At 38.4% G+C, this 17,466-nt stretch overlaps 1 protein-coding gene across 4 annotated transcripts; it reads right to left on the reverse strand.

Annotated features, from left to right (window-relative positions):
* Positions 1-857: 857 nt before the first annotated feature.
* On the reverse strand, positions 858-17,162 carry adar (adenosine deaminase RNA specific). 4 transcript variants are annotated; one of them, XM_026285083.1, is made up of 16 exons: positions 17,032-17,157; positions 15,894-16,020; positions 10,788-12,922; positions 10,307-10,505; positions 10,028-10,176; positions 8,471-8,606; positions 8,124-8,362; positions 7,824-7,977; positions 6,088-6,259; positions 5,899-5,992; positions 5,344-5,463; positions 5,111-5,241; positions 4,234-4,416; positions 3,067-3,179; positions 2,846-2,973; positions 858-2,732 (listed from the first exon to the last, which is right to left on the reverse strand). In XM_026285083.1, the coding sequence occupies exons 3-16, from the start codon at positions 12,788-12,790 to the stop codon at positions 2,384-2,386; spliced, it is 4,170 nt and encodes a 1,389-aa protein (XP_026140868.1). In that variant the 5' UTR covers positions 12,791-12,922; positions 15,894-16,020; positions 17,032-17,157; the 3' UTR covers positions 858-2,383. The 4 variants fall into 4 exon arrangements, with proteins under 4 accessions (XP_026140868.1, XP_026140866.1, XP_026140869.1 ...); XM_026285081.1 differs by lacking the exon at positions 15,894-16,020 and having other exon boundaries at positions 17,032-17,162; XM_026285084.1 differs by lacking the exons at positions 15,894-16,020; positions 17,032-17,157 and adding an exon at positions 15,700-15,848.
* Positions 17,163-17,466: the final 304 nt, after the last annotated feature.

The raw sequence follows: 17,466 nt of genomic DNA on the forward strand, positions 1-17,466 counted from the left end.
TTTTAATATAAATTGGCCAGGATGAAGGCCGTCACGTTTACAGATGTTACTTTATAGCATGATTTAGACAATACATGACTTGTCTACAATTTTTAATTACCTCGAACATTTATTAATATTTTTCTAGATTTTGATTTTTGTTAAATTCTTGGAAATATTGTATAGTTGTTAGCAACATTGTACTGGGAAATATTGTATAGTTGTTGGTGTCCAATCATTATAGAAGCCTATTCTTTACAGAAAATAAGCACACCCGGTGTAATATATATTAATTAGGCATACATTTTAAACTAAATGTATACTGGGGCCTACACATAAAAGGAGAAGATCCAAGGATGCTCTGGCAAAACCTTTCATTCCAAGAAAACGATCAAGGATAGTTCCCACAAAGTAATGTACTCAAGAAACTGCAAGTAGGGAACAATAATATTGCACTGCAATCTTGAGGGTTGCAATGTGACGTAATTTTCTTCATTTTCAGTCCAATAAGATATTCCCTTTCTGTTATTTGTTTTCTACAAATGTAACTTTAAATTCAGATTACTAAACCTAAATGTCTTAGGGAAATGGGAATAATGTTTAGGAAACATTAAAATATCATACATTTTCATAAACTAGCTGTTTTTTCCATGCTCATTTTCTGGCCATATTTCTAAGATTTTTTTATTATTTTATTTTAGTAGATATCTGAATATAATTAGGTGGATTAGTTTGATCTTCTTTGGAAAAAGTAAACGGAGACTTAGCCCACTCTCCCTTAAACACCCTCTTCCAAATATGCTGGAAAACGCATGCCATTACGGTTCCACTATAAACAGAACAAGTTCAAAATTTGCTGTGAAAATAAGATATTAATCTGCAGCACACGAAAAGAAAATATTCTTTACTTTAAACCGAACAGAACAAATCTTAAAATAACGTTTGAGTAGGCATACAGATGTTGGAGGCATACAGATTCACATTTGCTGAAAAGAGAGAAATGTCAGTATTGCTTTATACTTGAAGCAGTGCATCAATTAAAGGTGTCTGAACACATTAAACATTAGCAGGGCAAATAATATTCCAAGTAACAATTTATATCCACAAAGATGCAGGTACACACACATACAAATGTGCATATGATTGATTTGTGCCGTTTATCTGCCCACTATAGCGATCACCAATCAGAATGTAGACTGTATTTGGCTGCATGCAATATCTACCATGAGCCTCTCAAACAACACACGTAAACAAGAGTGAAAACAGAGCATACACACCTCATATAAAAAGACATCCTAAAAATTAAAAGATAGAAAATAATGTTATTTCAAAGTTACGAATCAGTACAAAATATATACATACAATATATACACATACATAAACACACACCCATATATATAAACTCGTTCAGCAGACCTTATATATACATCTGTGTGCATACGTATCTGTATGTACATTATGTATACATTTCAAGCAATCTACTCCAGGCTTGTATGTGGAACATCACATACTGCAAAAAAACAAAATAAAACAAAAAAATTAAAATGCATTTAAATACAGAAGTTCACGAAGGGGATTAGAGAAGTTACAGTGTATGATGATCAACTTAAAGAGTGATAGATCATCCAAAAACGTTAAATCTATCATTATTTGCTCACGGTCATGTCATTCTAAACATGTATACATTTCTTTATATCTCAAGAACACAAAGGAAGATATTTTTAATAATGCTGATAACCAAACCTGTTGAACATTGACTTCTTCTGTACATACAAAAACATCAGCGATTTCGTAAAAGATCTTCTTTCATGTTCCAAAGAAGAAGAAAAGAATAAATAAAAGCAAGCAGAATTGGAAAAACATGACTGTGAATAACTGATGACAATTTTATCTTTTTTTTGAGTGAACGAACTCTTTAAACCACTTTAATTGAATGTCTCTAAATACATGACCTGACCAGCATCACCTATCATTTGTATCATTCTATTGAGTGTGAAACACCTAAATGTATCATGAATAAAACAGATGAGAGAAAAAGAAACAGAACTTCCCTAAAGCAATGTGGCCACGCATTCACCTAACACAGTATTGTGATGCTAGCAAATGGGAAAAAATGAGAGGGAAAGCCTCTAAAACAAATGCAACCCTGTAGTTTTAGCTTTCTAAAAACAAACAAAAAACAAACTACTTCTTCATGTCTCATCAAGTCCAATCTGCCTTGGGTTTATAGCTCAGTTGCCATGGAAGCATCCATTTCTGCTTTGTCATGATGGTTACAGTTCAAATCCCAAAGCCACAGGCTTACCCTGGTACTCCCTCTCTACAAGACAAACCTCATATTCTTTCTCTCTTGCTGCTGGCCACTCTTCTACTCCCTCCAGCCCTTCATTTGTTCTCTCGATCCCTAAAAGCTCTGTGCCACGGGGTTAAAATTGTTATTTGAGCCCGAGCAGCTATGGGGGTCAACAGTGCAACCTGGTGGGCCGGGTGCCTGTCTGTCCCCGCTTCCTCCTCTTGCGTCTTCTCCCTCAAAACTTTTTTCTTCCAAGGGCTTCCCGATCCAGGATCCATATCCATGTTGGCTCAGGGCCAGGAAGAACAGCCTCTTGGCATCCTGGAATGAAGTGGCGGCCATCTTCGCGTGGGCGTAGGACGGTTGTGCCAACAGATCGGCCCGGCCTGCATGCTGGCACAAAGCTTGGAAGAGACGGAACAGATTGGACTTGGAAACCCGCGATATCTCCATCTTGGGACTGGCATGAAAAGAGAGGAGAAATCGAGGTGTTCAAGGGTGAAGTGCTTGGAAAAATATTAGCGGGATTTCCTTTTTATCACTGTGATAAGTGACACTGGGTCGGTCTCTCACCTGTCCACTTTGCCCTTGGTGCCATCCAGCACCTCCACAGTAAACTGGTCTGGCTGACTCCAGTTAACGCTGGACTCTTTGGTCTTACCTGTGTGGCGTGTTGAGTCATACACACTCACCCTGCCCACCTGCACCAACAATATGGAAATGAAGTGAAAACCAAGTAAAAACTAAAGTTTCACAGAACTAAATGTGAAAAAGTGTTTTTTGTGTGAGTGTACCTCAGGGTGGTTAAGAGTAAAGTTTGCTGGTAAACTCTTTTTGAACACGTCCCCATCTCTAGCCAATCGGCAGCATACCGCTCGAGTCAGGTGACCATGGCTGTAGAGATACCCTGAATAAACACATATCAAAAAGAGTTTAGGAATAAAGCTCTAACATAGAGACATTTTAATAATAATAATTATAAACATTTTATAATACTTATTACAGGGTTCCCACACCTTGATTAACTTCAAATTCAAGGACCTTTCAAGGACTCTCCAGGTCCGATCCCCTCAAATTCAAGGACTTAATGTGGGGACACATCATGGTTACAACGTGTTATCTTGTAAGATACATTGTTACAGTTTTCGATCGAATATTAACTTTTGTATGGATTTCATTGAAAAGAGCTTAGACTCATGTAACCAGACGTTTTAAGTTATATGATTATGAAAAACTTCTTGCACAAAATAAATTCAAGTACTTTCAAGGACTTGAATCAATGTATTTTTATTTCAAAAACTTCATAAAAAAACTTCATAAACTTTCAAGGATCAGTGGGAACCCTGTTATTAATAATAAACATGAAATAGATATAATAGATCAGATTTAACCTGTAATATGACAATTAATTTTAAAATGATCTTTTACATATAATTTATTATAATGCATGATCTAATGTTATTACTATACATTTTTTTTGTGCTACACTTTATATAACTTAATTACAACTACTGTTATAAATATACATTTTATAATAATAAATTACCTATATTTATATTTTTTAATAATCAGAATATAAATACGAATGCTGAAATTAATAATAATGCATTTTAAAATGAATTCTAAATGACATAACTTAATTATTACTACTATTATTGTTATAGATGTACATTTTATATAATATACCAATGTATTTTGTATTTGTTTTATAATTCTAATAGTACTATATTATCAATTAAATACCAATAAAAAAATACATTTTATAATGAATTTGATATAATTATTAGACATGTTTATATCATTTAATTAGCTATTTTTACCTGACCTATACATTTATTTAAATTAAACTGACCTTAAGGACTTGGGTGTAAAGCCTTTACTGTAAATAGAACTAAAAATGAACACAAAAGACGGCTGAAAACACTGCACTTCAATACTCAAAGCACGGTAGGAGTGTTTACCAAGAGTGATCGAGCGCAAATACACGGGGTGGATGAAGTGGCTAAGGAGCGCCCCCTGTAGGCCGAGCACGTTCCAGCGCAGGATCTTGTCGCTGCAGCTCATGGTCCTCAGGCGCTCACCGTGCTGAATGCCATCCCAGGTGGGCACAATATCACTGGACTCCACTGGGATGGTGCCTTCGCCTGAGAAAAAGAAAGGGTGGAGAATCTTAGATCATTCAAAATAATATGCAAGAACATATGAAGTGGCAGATAAGTAGATAAAACTTTTACACCGTCTACAGAAGCTCTAGCAAACTAGGCATTAGCTGTAAGCATAATCTGATTTATTGCTGGAGTTACAGAAAAGTATGTCACAATAGCTCATGAGGCTATTTTTTAACTTCCTTGTCAGCAGTGTTAGACTCAACACAACAGCTACCCAAGCACAACTGCCAGCATCATGTGTCGACCTGTCAACTTAAATCCACAGGAATACATCAGCTTACCTGCCAACAGTTTGGCCACATAATAGCTTTTCTCCTATCCCACTAGACAATGGCAGTTTTGCCTGGAAAAAGGCCACACTCACGTGGCTACAGAGATAACCAGAACCAGATGGCACTGATGAACACTGCTGAGTGCATCTTGGTTAATCCAACAGTTAGCAAACCAGACTCAATGTACCTGAGGTCCTGGATCTACGCCACAGCGTGCGTGTACAGTAGCGGTCCAATTCAAATCAGGAATTCCAAAGATGCGCGTTATTTGGAGGGGTCTTAGAATTTAATTTTTATTCTTTCAGAAGATCTTGATTAATCTGAAAGCCTTTATTTGTGTATATTTTTTTTTTATCTCACAGATGTTGTTTACAGATGTTGTTTTTTTGGTCTCTTACCATTCTCCACCTTGGTTCTGAGCTTGCCCTGTTTAACGTTCTCAAAGAGAGGCATGTGCTGAGAGCCGTCTAATTCGGCGGCCTCGCTGCATGACTTATCGAACAGAGCGCCATCGCCACATGGAGCAGTGCTGTGCGACAAAGAAAAGAGCAAATGAGAGCAGTGTCATTCATGTTTGCAGATGAATCTCGGTTCTAAAACTAGCTCGGAGGAGAGGAAGTGCAGGTCTCACCTAATATAAAGATGAAAGGTGACGTCGGATTTGATCTTCAGCTTCCCATCGTCTGCCAACTCAAAAATAGTCTCATCACCAGGGCTTTCCCAATGCTTTATCAGTTCACCGTATAAAAACCTGAGCCATACAGATTTTACAAACAAAACCTGTTATTTAGCATAGATTTAAGCTATTCTTCTTTTAGGTTGGTTGGTGAATATATATTTTTTTTGTAGTAAGAATTAACAGATGATGCTTTTTACACATCTCTCCCACATTATTTATTCTCATATATAATATTCATAAATATTCTCTCTAGATTTAGAACTCAAATGTACCATAATCATGGAGAAAGACAGAAAGAGAAAGACAGCAGGCATTCGAGCAGACATTCTGTCCGTCTCACAGTAACATCTGCAGAACACTAAATATAAAGTCAATATATTTATGAGCTGCTGTGAAATAAGACTCCTTCATCTTGAAGAATGAGACGGAAAAGGCTGTAGAATGAGAGAAAAATGAATTATGCAATTGCCAGTGAGGGAGAGAGAGAGTTCTGCTGCAAGCTGATACCGGATAAAGCCTCTCCTGGAGATGATTTCTGCGTGGCAGTCATTAACGGTGTCCCCTCGCAGGCTAAGCTCCTCTCCCTTCACACAGCGGTTTCCTACAGGCGTAAGGCCACAACAATTACAGCACATCTCTAATTACAATGCACACACATCACGTTGGCTGTGTATTTGTGTGTTTGGGTGCCTGTACCTGTCCCGAGGCTGACAACGGTTCCGAGAGTATCTGTTCCTTTCCGCATCACAATGGTAGCAAGAATCTTCCTACCCAGAAGGCTGTGCTGGATGCGTGCTGTGAGGGCATTAAAGCGCTGATGGCTTAGCATGGCGATCTGATCGTGCATCGTACTGCCTGACACAGGCAGCTGAAACATAAAAAAATTTGATTTTAATAATTGTCGCACATCTTTCTGGAAAACGTGTGATTTCTCAAGAAATAATGTAAAACTGGTCACTAATATCAAACTGGTTTTGTATATAATAAATAACTTTAATAAATAGGCATGCACATTAAGGCATTCATTTAAAAGTATATATTTATAAATGTTTTAAAAAGGATCATTAAATGTAAATTCACTCAATAAAATATGCGTATGGGCACTACTTTAACCATCAATCAACCACAACCATAAAATCCATACAAAAGTTAATATTCGATCGTTTTAGAATACAGTATAGGATTTACCCATAACTGAATATTCTTCACATCAGGGTCACAAATAAACACTTCCATTAAAGGCCAATTTTTTTGGTCCCATGTAATTGATTTCCAGAAACATTTTTACATTCCTGAGGGCAATTTCTTTTTTTATCACCACTTTAATAATTGTATGTGTTTTCTTTAAATGGCAAAAAAGTTGAACCAATTACTTTCATGAAAATACTTTAAACTTTTGGAACGAACAAATGACAATGTATCTTACACATTTAAAAACAGGAGCTAACAGGCGAAACTAGTTTAGTGCAACTTCTGTCATAATCACTGAAGCTACAGAATTAATCTTTCATTTACATCATTTCTGCACTGTGTTGTTCAGGAGGAGGGATTTTTCAGTGCTGACTAATCTAACGGTGCATGATTGGACATAAGCTCAACAGAAACGTGTGTAATTAGTAATGAAAAAGGTGTAAAAAATAAATAAATACATAAAAACATCTGTTGCAGTGTGCGTGAATCAAAATTTAATTCCATGAATAGACACTTATTTAATTTAAAGTCACATTTTTGGAGAGGCCGTTTTGGAGAGTTTTACTTATGTAAACAACATATGTTGTTCTTTTAAGCAGCACCGTACACAGATACACGGTTTATGCTTTGAGCTGAATGTAAAAAAAATGATTTGCGTCCATATGTTGCATACTTATGTGATAATCTCCAAAATGACGCTATAGTGTGACCTTTAATTTTCATCTTTAATTAGCAGGGTTTCATATGTTAAATTTTATTTTTGTTTATTTTGGTGGCATTTTTGCCACATGCCCCATGTATGTTATACATGTATGTTAAGTACATGTTAAAAACTTTTAATAGGAGCCAAAATTAACATTTCTTTTGGCGAGTAAACATGACTGAATTACACAAAATTCAGAAATTCGCACAAATTAGAATTCAGGGTTTTCTTACACAGAAAACAGAACAGGAACACCACTTGGCAATGTAAATGTTGCATGCAGAAAAGTTACGCAACACTGTCTTTCCATCAGAAGCTTCTTTTGCTATATATATATATATATATATATATATATATATATATATATATATATATATATAGCAAAAATCCCCCAACAATTACATTTGGAAATGCTTTCAAATATTAAGACCCCTATTTATATTTAATAGCACTTTGTTAATAAGAAGTTAAATGCATTGTTAAAAGCTACTGCTAGTTTTATTATGGATTTTTATTAAAGTTGCTGCATGTTTAATACCTCTGGCGTGAGCTCTCCAGTACGTGCTGCTTTCTCAGCTTCTCCAATGAGCACTCGAAGAGCAGCATCCGCCGCCTCCTGCTTCCCCTGCTTTTTATTACTTGCACAAACTGCAGGAAACCACCGCCCTCCTAATTTAGCCTGGTATGTAAACCTTAAAGAGAGAGGTAAGTTGATTTGATCTTTTTAATGTGTTGCCGTACTGCAGGGAGTCAGACACACTGAGATGGGAATCCTGCTGCTTTTGTAATAAGGACATGAAGATCACAAAAACATGACAGAGTAAAAGTGCACATGTACTTGGGCTCGTGCGAGGGTCCAGACTGGCCCACCAGGTTGATCTCAGCAGCGAAGCCTCGAGCACGGGCATACTCCAGCAGGCCGGACACAGCGTTGTTGTTCAGGTAGTTAATAAGGTCACCCACACCTGCTTCATGGGCCGCCTGGAGCTCAGCTGCCGTCAGAGGGGGTAGCGAGGGGCATGCGGGAATCGCTGGCTGAGACTCATTGTCTCCCACAGGGCAGAAAGTACCTGGAGGCTAAAAGAGAAAGACTGGGTTTAATCTACCAGCACAACAAATTCTCCTTTTCCTGTCTTTCAAAAAGTCCTCTTTTCATTCTTGAACTGTCTCCAAACTTCTCTTCACCTTGTTGAGATGTAGTAGTCCATCTCCCATCAGCTCTTTCATGGCCTCCTCCGCTGCCAGCTGCTTCGCTGCTTTCTTACTGGGTGCTGAGGCTTCTTGGAAGAGACGTTCCCCAACCTTTACGCGGAACATAAACCTGACACAGGAAGTGAATAAAAAACAAACAAGAAACATGGTGCAGGTAAAGAGTGAATCCTCCAATCATAGTTTCATACAGAACACAATGGAACTGAATAAATCAGCATATTAGAAGGACTTCTGAACAATCACAGTTGTCTGCTTCTTCAACTATTCAAATGTATAATCATGTGTTGCTGCAGTAAAGCACACTGAAACATTGAGAATGACAAATAACAAAAATGAACTTATGCAAACAATCATGCTGTCATTTCATGATTTTGCCTACTGGAGCCAAAATATATTTTTGTGTGGTAATGCTAATTTGGCAGGCGGTGCTACATTTACATCAAGGCCAGTAATCAGAGCCACTCTTTTACTAAAGGACATGAATATCCACTGAGACATGAGAGAACCTCTCGTATGAATGTTTGTGGAGGCTTTCTTCCTTTCTTGAATGAAATCCAATACCAAGATTTCTCATTGGGACATTTATCACTTTTGTTTTCCATCTGCTATTCACATATCTAATATCTGAGAAAACACAGCTACCGCATCTTAAGAACTGTAACTTACTGATCATAAATTAAAACAAAAGCTTTTTCTCAATAGAGATCAAGTTTCACTGATCTGTATGTGTTTTGTGTTGTAAATTAGGGTGTGACTGAGCATTGGTACAACCTTAATTTGTTTATAAAATAATATTGCTTTTGGAAATTCAATAACACTTGATATCTCATATTGCTGCTGCTAAGATATTCAGGGTAAAAAAGACAAGGCAGAAAATCACATTGGGAAATAACATTATTTGCTATTCTGTATCTAAATATATATAAATCTGTAAATTAAAGGAACATCTTTTGAGTTTTTGTGAGTGTCTAACAATATAATTTTTAATAAGCGCTTAATTTAAAGATTTTAACTTAACTTTGCAGAAAACACTCTGAGGTCACTGTAGCTACTCTAAAGCATGCATACAGTTATATGTAAGCCTACTAGACCATATCATGATTTTAATATTATTTTCATACTTTTATAAGAAGAGAACCCAATTTAGGGAAACGATATAAAATAAACAAAAGAATAATAAAAGTAAAAAAATATATATACTGATAAAATAACATTTTGGGCGAGGATTACTCAAAGCAGACATTGTATTTTATAGGCAGCAAAGTCACATCGTAGGGTCAAAGGGAATTAAGGACACAGAAGAACACAGATAGCAGGAAAGGGGAACAGAAAAAGAGTCTGGGAAGAGAAAATAATAGCACTACCAAACAACAACATAAAGCTCAGTAGGTTCATTAACTGCAAAAAGGGGAAATGTAAAAAAAAATGAAAAAAAGCAGAGTAAAGGACATCAAGAGTGAGAGATGTGACTTTCTGTAGTAGGATTAAAGAGCTGTAACCTAAAGTCCTTTACAGTGGGATGTGTTTTACCGTGGATCATGGGGTGGCCCTTCCTGTCCTGTCTTGATAAACTGGATTGCATGCCCACTGCGCTGGCTATGCTCCATTAGAACAGATACGGGGTTCTTTCCTCCAGGTAAAGACCGAGCCAGAGCCTGGGGCGGAGTATCTGTACCACCCTTTAGAAATGAGAAAGAGAAACTAAATGTATTTTTATATTCAATATTTTGTAACCACTCAAAACTGCTATGAGAGATTAAATGATTAGGTTTCATGCAACTTTGACAATGAAAAACAAAACAAACATACTTGCATATCATCTGCCGGGTCAGTGTTTGACTCAGCTCCCTCAATACTCGGTTCTTCCTCTTCGCCATCACCTGCTCCTTCCGTCTCCTTCCAAAGAATCTTCAGGGTTATGGCTGCGGCATCTTTTTTGGCCACTTTTTTGTTTGGACCCTCAGCCGGTGGAAACCTACGACCATCTAGCATGACCTGCATCCGAAACCTGGAGACGAAAAGAAGAACCTCAAGCTATAAATCCATGGAAACACAGTTACTGTGTTTCTACTTATTCTTAATCATGCAACCCCATTTCACCAAAATTCACTAGCAAGATAATTTCTGTAGCATCTTCAAAAAGCCTTGGCTGATTCACCAATTTTTTTTTTTTAAATATCACTGCTGTGTAGCCATTTCCAAACATACTCGCTTCCAAAAAAGCTGGAGGCTTTAACACAGAAAAACGAATGCTCAAATGCACCCATAAACAAGCTTCTCGTCAACTAACCTGGGCTCATGTGAGGGTCCAGACTGGTCCAGAAGTAGGAATTCACAAGAGTGTCCAAATTGCTGAGCAAACTCCATCAGTCCGCTAACTGGGTTCTTACTGCGGGCCTCTTTCAGTTTGTGCAATCTGCTTGACTCCAGGCTCTGGGCTGGGTGAAGAGGAGCAGCCAATGAAACGGCAACCTCAGAGCGAATCGTGTTCAGGAATTCCGGAATGTCGTCAGATGCCCACTGTGAACGTTCTCCTCCATTACTGGCCATATCCTGATAGTAGGAAAACTGATGGGAAGGAGGTTGGAAGTAGTGGGGTGGAAAGGAAGGTTCACTGGGTTTGGGTGGCATCACCTCAAGGCCAGGCATGTCAAGCTCTGTGTTGTTGCCTAAAATCTCATCCAATAGACTTTCACCACCATCCATCGGCTCCGTTGCAGTACCACTTAAAAACTCCAGTGTATCATTTACGCTTGCAATTGCTTCTGTTGCAAAGCTTAACATCTCTGCACTGTTTTCATCCTGTTTTGCATTTGCAGCGACTTTTCGTTGGCGGTCCATCTTTTCCTGCCGGTGTACACTAAGTGACCAGGTATGTGGTGTAACTTCAGAGTCACGCCTTACGTCACCTTGTTTCTCCATTGCATAGAGTGTGGGATTTACCTGCTTTGCACTTCGCAGGCCAAGGTTCTTCGCAATCACAAGCGCATTGCTTGTACCTGCTTCATACAGGTACTGTAGGATCTTCTCTTTGCTATCTTTCGTATCGGCCATTGTTGGCAAGGTTACTGAGTGCACAGAAGGTAAAAGAGTCTTTTGAACCTGGTCAGGAAGCAACGTTTCACAGGTATCTTCCCCTTCTGAGTCCTCTGACTGGTCAGTGGAATGGCTATCAGCCTCAACAAGGAGCTTTGATGCAGAGGGAGCACTGGTGCTGATGAGATCCCCTGTAGCCTCTTGTTTTATGGATGACTTCTGACCTGGCTTTGTCTCAGAATCCTTTGAAAACTGTGTTTGGTCTCTCTCTTTGATGGGCTCACTGTCCTTTTCCTTGCGGAGTCTCCACAGAGGAGGACTGTCACCTTGTTTTACTGCTTGGTTTGTCCTTAAGAGGGCATATAAAGCCTTATTAACAATCTTCTTGGGAAGCCCAAGCTTTTTACCCAAGACCCTGGCCTGAATGGTCTCGTCTGGCCCAAGTGACGTCAAAAAAGTGAAGACCTGTTGCTGGATCTCAGGGGTGAAATACAGAGACTCTCTGACCGAGCTGGTAGAACTGGAAACCTTGCTGGAAAGGCTACTGCAAGATGAGGTGTCAGAGGTGTCTACCCTTGTTACCCGGTCACCCAAACTCAGATTATGAAGGTCCGAGGACACATCATCTACTTGTGTATTCCAGTAGTGTTTAGTGTATTGATTGGGATAATACTGTCCCTTCTGGAGATAGTGATTCCAGTGTGACTTTCTCTTAGGTCCAGGTGTATTTCCAAAGTTCTGCTGCCTTTGCCAGTTTCCTTGGCCTCTGCCGTAGCCTTCTCTTCTTCCAAAACTGCTACCACTTGATTTGAAGTCACGATAACCTGCCTGGTACTGGGTAGGCCCAGTAGAGACCTCTTCCCCTAGGCTGGAGGTTTGGGATCCAAGCTGCTGGGGTGCTTTAAATTGCGGAGCCTGTGCACTCTGCCCCCTGAGGAACTGCACCTGGTGTTGTCGGAAGCTTAGACTATTTGAGTCGAAGATCTGATCACTGCCGTGCCGAGGGGATGCCCACAGGGGTGGATCAGAGGGGCTAGGGTGAAAAGGACCACCACGTGGAGGCACGCGAGGAGCAGCTGGGTGGGTGGAGTAAAAGGAAGCGTGAGGATAACTGTCAGATACAGAGTCTGTGCTTTGGACACGAGGGCCACGTGGGTGACTAGTAGTTTGGTGGGAATGAAACCGAGGTTTTCCCTGTTGGGGAGGGAGAGAGAATCGCTGACAATCTTTGTGATACCCTCCTCTACCTCTGCTCATAGCGCAGGGGTGGGAGGTGAGAAGGGCGTAGCGTCTGGCTTGGTAATTGGGATGGGTGCACGTTTTAGGATGACGTCAGCTGACTGGATGTAACGTCACAACAATACCAAAGGCTTAGTCTGTGCACTGCATCTGCAGAGAGATAGAGAACAGCAGAGAAATCCATGAAAGAATGCAAAGTGGATACAGGCTTTCTGATGTCGCAGTGTCACAGTACAGACACACAAATCCCATCGGCACATTTCTTGGCAACCCAGTAGACTGTTATTTGAGGACTCTGTAAAAGGCTTGCAGATTAATTATTCATGCCTATTGTGACACAACCAATTTATTTCTGGCTTAGCGAGTAATTTGCAGATCCTTATGGAGAGAGAAAGTGGTCATGGGTATTAGAGGAAAGTACATATATTGAGAGCATGGCTTGTTTTTTACTTAACTGGCCAAACTTTACGAGATGTTCGTGAACCTAACACTAGTTTAGAAAATGCAGTACTCAGCAGCCTAGTGTAGGTCTGGTGTACATCACTGTGAGTTTAAAATAAGTTGCTTATTAAGACTATATAGTCCTCATAATACAAAAGGTCAATGCGCAGCACTTAGCCAGCAAATACATTCTTTATAATGGATTCAGGCTACAATAGCACAGAAAAATAACATGGGTATGACACATTACATGAGACAAAAAGCTATAAAAAATTTCTAAACATACTTTTTCCACTTTACTATTTGTTTGACACAAGTGCGCTAGGGGTGTAATGGTTAAAGTTTCTCTCAGTTCGGTGCATATTTCAGTTTTAAAGTAACGATTCTGGTACAGTCCAGTTAAGAGAGAGCATTCTTAAAGTGAAAGTACAAATTTCCATAAGAATATTAATTTGTAAATAAACATTGTAACTTAAAAACACCTGCATTCTTTTGCTACACCCAGGGCCAATTTATTAAAGATGACGTCAATTCATGTCAAGTCACATTTACAGAATTTGTGTAGCGTTTTAAGCAATAGATTGTTTTAAAGCAAGCAGCTTTACAGTATTAACCATGAAAAAGTGACAGTGAAGCTTTCAATTAAAATTACAACTATTTTCTGTTATAAAGCAGCTCACCGGGGTAGAACTACTAATGTTAATAAAATGTATTAGTGAATGCAAAATATCCAAAACATATTACTTTAGTGATGTGTGCAAAGATTAAAGCTTGATCTCACTGGACTGTATTGATTATCATACTATAAAGTAGACCTATTTTAAGAGAAATAATCTATACACCCCTAAGTGTACAATTAAATATTAAAATATTTTTATTATAAAAATCACATATCTTATCTCACAGCCTTCCACCAAATACCAAGACAGACAAGAAACAATTCCACTCAGAGCCTGGCTTACCGTGACCCTGATGCAGCTTCAAACATAACTTCAGACATAACAGCTCTCTCTCTAAATAAGAGAAAGTGATTCTGCTCGCTCACATTCCACGTGCTGCTCCATGTGCATTAAGAGAGGATACTTGTGGATGCTGGAGTTTTGGTGTTCTTTTATCAGATGTTTTATCTTTATATTCCTAAATTAAAGGGACCATCCATTACAAAATATACTGTATTATTAACATACATCAGAAGGTAATTCTATTAAATCATAAAACTTGCATGGTATTTTCAAGAACACCATGATCTTACCACTTGCTCATAGTTCACACTAACAAAAAAAGGTACAGTAACAAATACATCTAAAATGGTTTAGCTTGGAAGATCCCGTAGAATGTTTAGAGTATAATTTTTTTAAGTATTTAAAACTGCACTGAAGTAGATGTGTTATTGCACTTAAATCACTTATTTTATTTTAAAGTAGTATGGATGTGATTTCTATACATTAGCGTAATAAGATTTGATTTTTTTTTTAAATAATTTATGTGCATAGTGATGGCATAAGCCATTTCTTACCTACAAAACAACTGCATATCCTCCAAAGATTAAAGCTTGAGGACTCAAAATGAATTTTCTACAACCTCTTAAGATTTTAAACATTTCCATGACTTTGGAAAACTGAAACTGGTCTGCTCTTACAATTCCCTCATATTTCCAGGTTTTCTGTGACCATGGGAAGTTCAGAAGAACCCTGTATGCAACAGATATATTATATCTCCCAAAGGCAAAAGTGGGACCTAAAAAGATGCAAACAGCAGGGTGTTTATAACAAAACTCTTGTATCTAAAGCCTTTAAATCTTTACAACTATTCACAATTCCTAGTTCTAGTTCAGATTCTGCAGTTCGGTCACTTTGACAGCTTAGAACAATATATAACCTACAATAGTGAAATCCCGTTCAGAAGAACCCAACACAAGAGGTCATATGAAAAAAGTTAACATACCTCAAAAACAAATGAAGGTAAGAGATCATTAAACTTGACGCAGACTTCCCAAACGAGGCCCAAACTCATGCACTGACTAAACACTGTGAGACCTGCACTTGAACTAGACCGACCACACTCCAGCAACTTGTTGTCTCCGTTTGCCTTTTGCAAGTGTGTGGGTCAATAAACTCCACTAGACGAGATGATCCTGAGACATGTCTTTTGGAGAGCGTGTTTGGGAAAGTGATATCAGCAGTGAAAGGAAAAAGAAAACGCGCGTAAATGCGGAATGTTGCGAACTAGGTACAGTTCACATTAGGTTTCGCTTTCCATTCTTCTCCAAGCTCTCAAAACTGCTACAAGCAACTTACGCAAAACACGCATTACTCTAAACTGCCAGCAGGGGGCGCTTTTGTCAAAAGCACTTCAAAGTCATTTCAGCTTCACAAACTGTAATTACACCATTATAATTCTATGACAACTAAGTAAAACTTGTCAGAATATGTATGAATATATACCAAGCAATCATCCCTGTAAATATAAAAACTGAAAATACTCACGTGGGACGACTGTATTCATATTACTGCATATCAGTTAACAGCACGACATCTTAATACTGCATCGCACTACTCATTTTATCATAGACGTTGAACTATTGGTTTCGTTTCAGGTTTCAGATTTCACCAGCCAGCAGACTGAAAGCAAGCCTCCACCTGCGACCCTCTCAGATGCATAATACATGAGGTTACAGTACCGTGACCGACATGACACTGCACTGCAGTTTATAACCTCCTCCCGAAGCCTGAAGAGCAAAACAGCGTCTTCAGAAGCGCGTGAGAGCGAAACGCTTCTGAGGGTGCACGTGCCTCGACTTCGCTCCCCTAAAAGAAAAAGTCCCAAAAAATACAGGTCGGTCATGTACGGACAAATGTCCCCCAGAGGCGCTTAACAGCCCAGTTTATCCATCCAAAACACACAGTCACGCAAAGTTGCAACTTCTGTAGCTCAGGGATTTAGGATACATAGGCATCAAAGACACTGCTTTCACCACCATATTCAGGAAATAATAAATAATGGGGTTCTTTCAAGCTCATTTTCATCTATTATTAATATTATATGAATCTTTGTTTTTTTTTTCCGTTACTGTATTTGTGTGTTTTGATGCATTGTCAAATTAAGGAAAAAAATAGCACCAATAACGAATCTCGTATCATTATACACTGTGTTGGTACTACGGTAAAGTGACTGTATTCGGTGATATTACAGACCTTTTTTGTTATGGTCCAGCATGTGTGTCAGAATTTGAATATTACAATAAACAAATCAATAGTTCCAATAAATGTCTCTTAAATTAGTCATTGACATAATAGATAGTACACTAACTAACATAAATCGATGAAAATAAGTACGTTAACGTTAAAAACACCCGTAGAAAAAACATTGTGGTATTATGGTTACATGGTAATTTCGTAGTTTTTTTTTTGCTCAACACAGACATGTCTTTATTAAGAAGACATGTGCATAATCTTCTTTAGCTAGTTTAAACAAGCCCGTTAAGTAAAAAAGATAGAAAACTACGTTGCAAGGACACCGGAGGTTGATCAGCTTACATTAATATATAGTGGCAAGTAACGTTAAGAAAATACAACCTGCTACTCGCTCTCTTTAATTAATCTGCAAGCATGCAGCAGCAAAATACTACAAGAATCTAAATAAGGAAAACGTGTACAGTAAGGATTTGGTATTTATCGCGACAGTCGATAAACAGCGATTGGAAAGCTTTGACGCGTCTCTCTCACTCGAGCACAATGCAGTTCCTATTCCGTTCCGGAAACGCAATAAAATCCCAAAAATACACAGCTATGTACATTTCAGGGAGTAGATATACTTACATGCACAGACGAGGTACACTGTCCTGCAAACGTCCCAGCAAGAGGCCACATGCAGAAAACACAGCGCTGGTGAATGACAATGAAATATGGCGCGTCGCTGCGACGGTGTTTTTGACGCTCTCTGATGACGTAGCATTTCGCAATAAACCGCAATGTGATCCTAAAAGCACGATCGGTTGTTTGAAATATGAAATAGCCTAGTTATTTTTGTAATGAATTAATTGAAACTTATTTATGCAGGACTGCCAACTCTCAAACATTCAGAGTGAGACTCATTTTTAGTGATTGGGCTATTTTGCGCACTTTCTAGGCTAAATATAAGCCGTTCATATTTTGAATAAAAGTTTTGTTTTTCATTTATCTAAGGGCTATTTCTGGAGATTCCTCTCATAAATGCAGAATTCCCTTTCGAATTTAAGAAATATATTTCTCAAA

The sequence above is a fragment of the Carassius auratus genome, chromosome 16 (assembly GCF_003368295.1).
Source record: "Carassius auratus strain Wakin chromosome 16, ASM336829v1, whole genome shotgun sequence".
Classification (NCBI taxonomy): Eukaryota; Metazoa; Chordata; class Actinopteri; order Cypriniformes; family Cyprinidae; genus Carassius; species Carassius auratus.

Coding starts and splice junctions, on each gene's coding strand:
- adar (XM_026285081.1), bottom strand. CDS start 12,790: ATGAGCAGAGGTAGAGGAGGGTATCACAAAGATTGTCAGCGATTCTCT. Junction 7,978..8,123: donor GGACCCTCGCACGAGCCCAA/GTACATGTGCAC, acceptor TCTCTCTTTAAG/GTTTACATACCAGGCTAAAT. Junction 5,993..6,087: donor CGTTGTCAGCCTCGGGACAG/GTACAGGCACCC, acceptor TTACGCCTGTAG/GAAACCGCTGTGTGAAGGGA.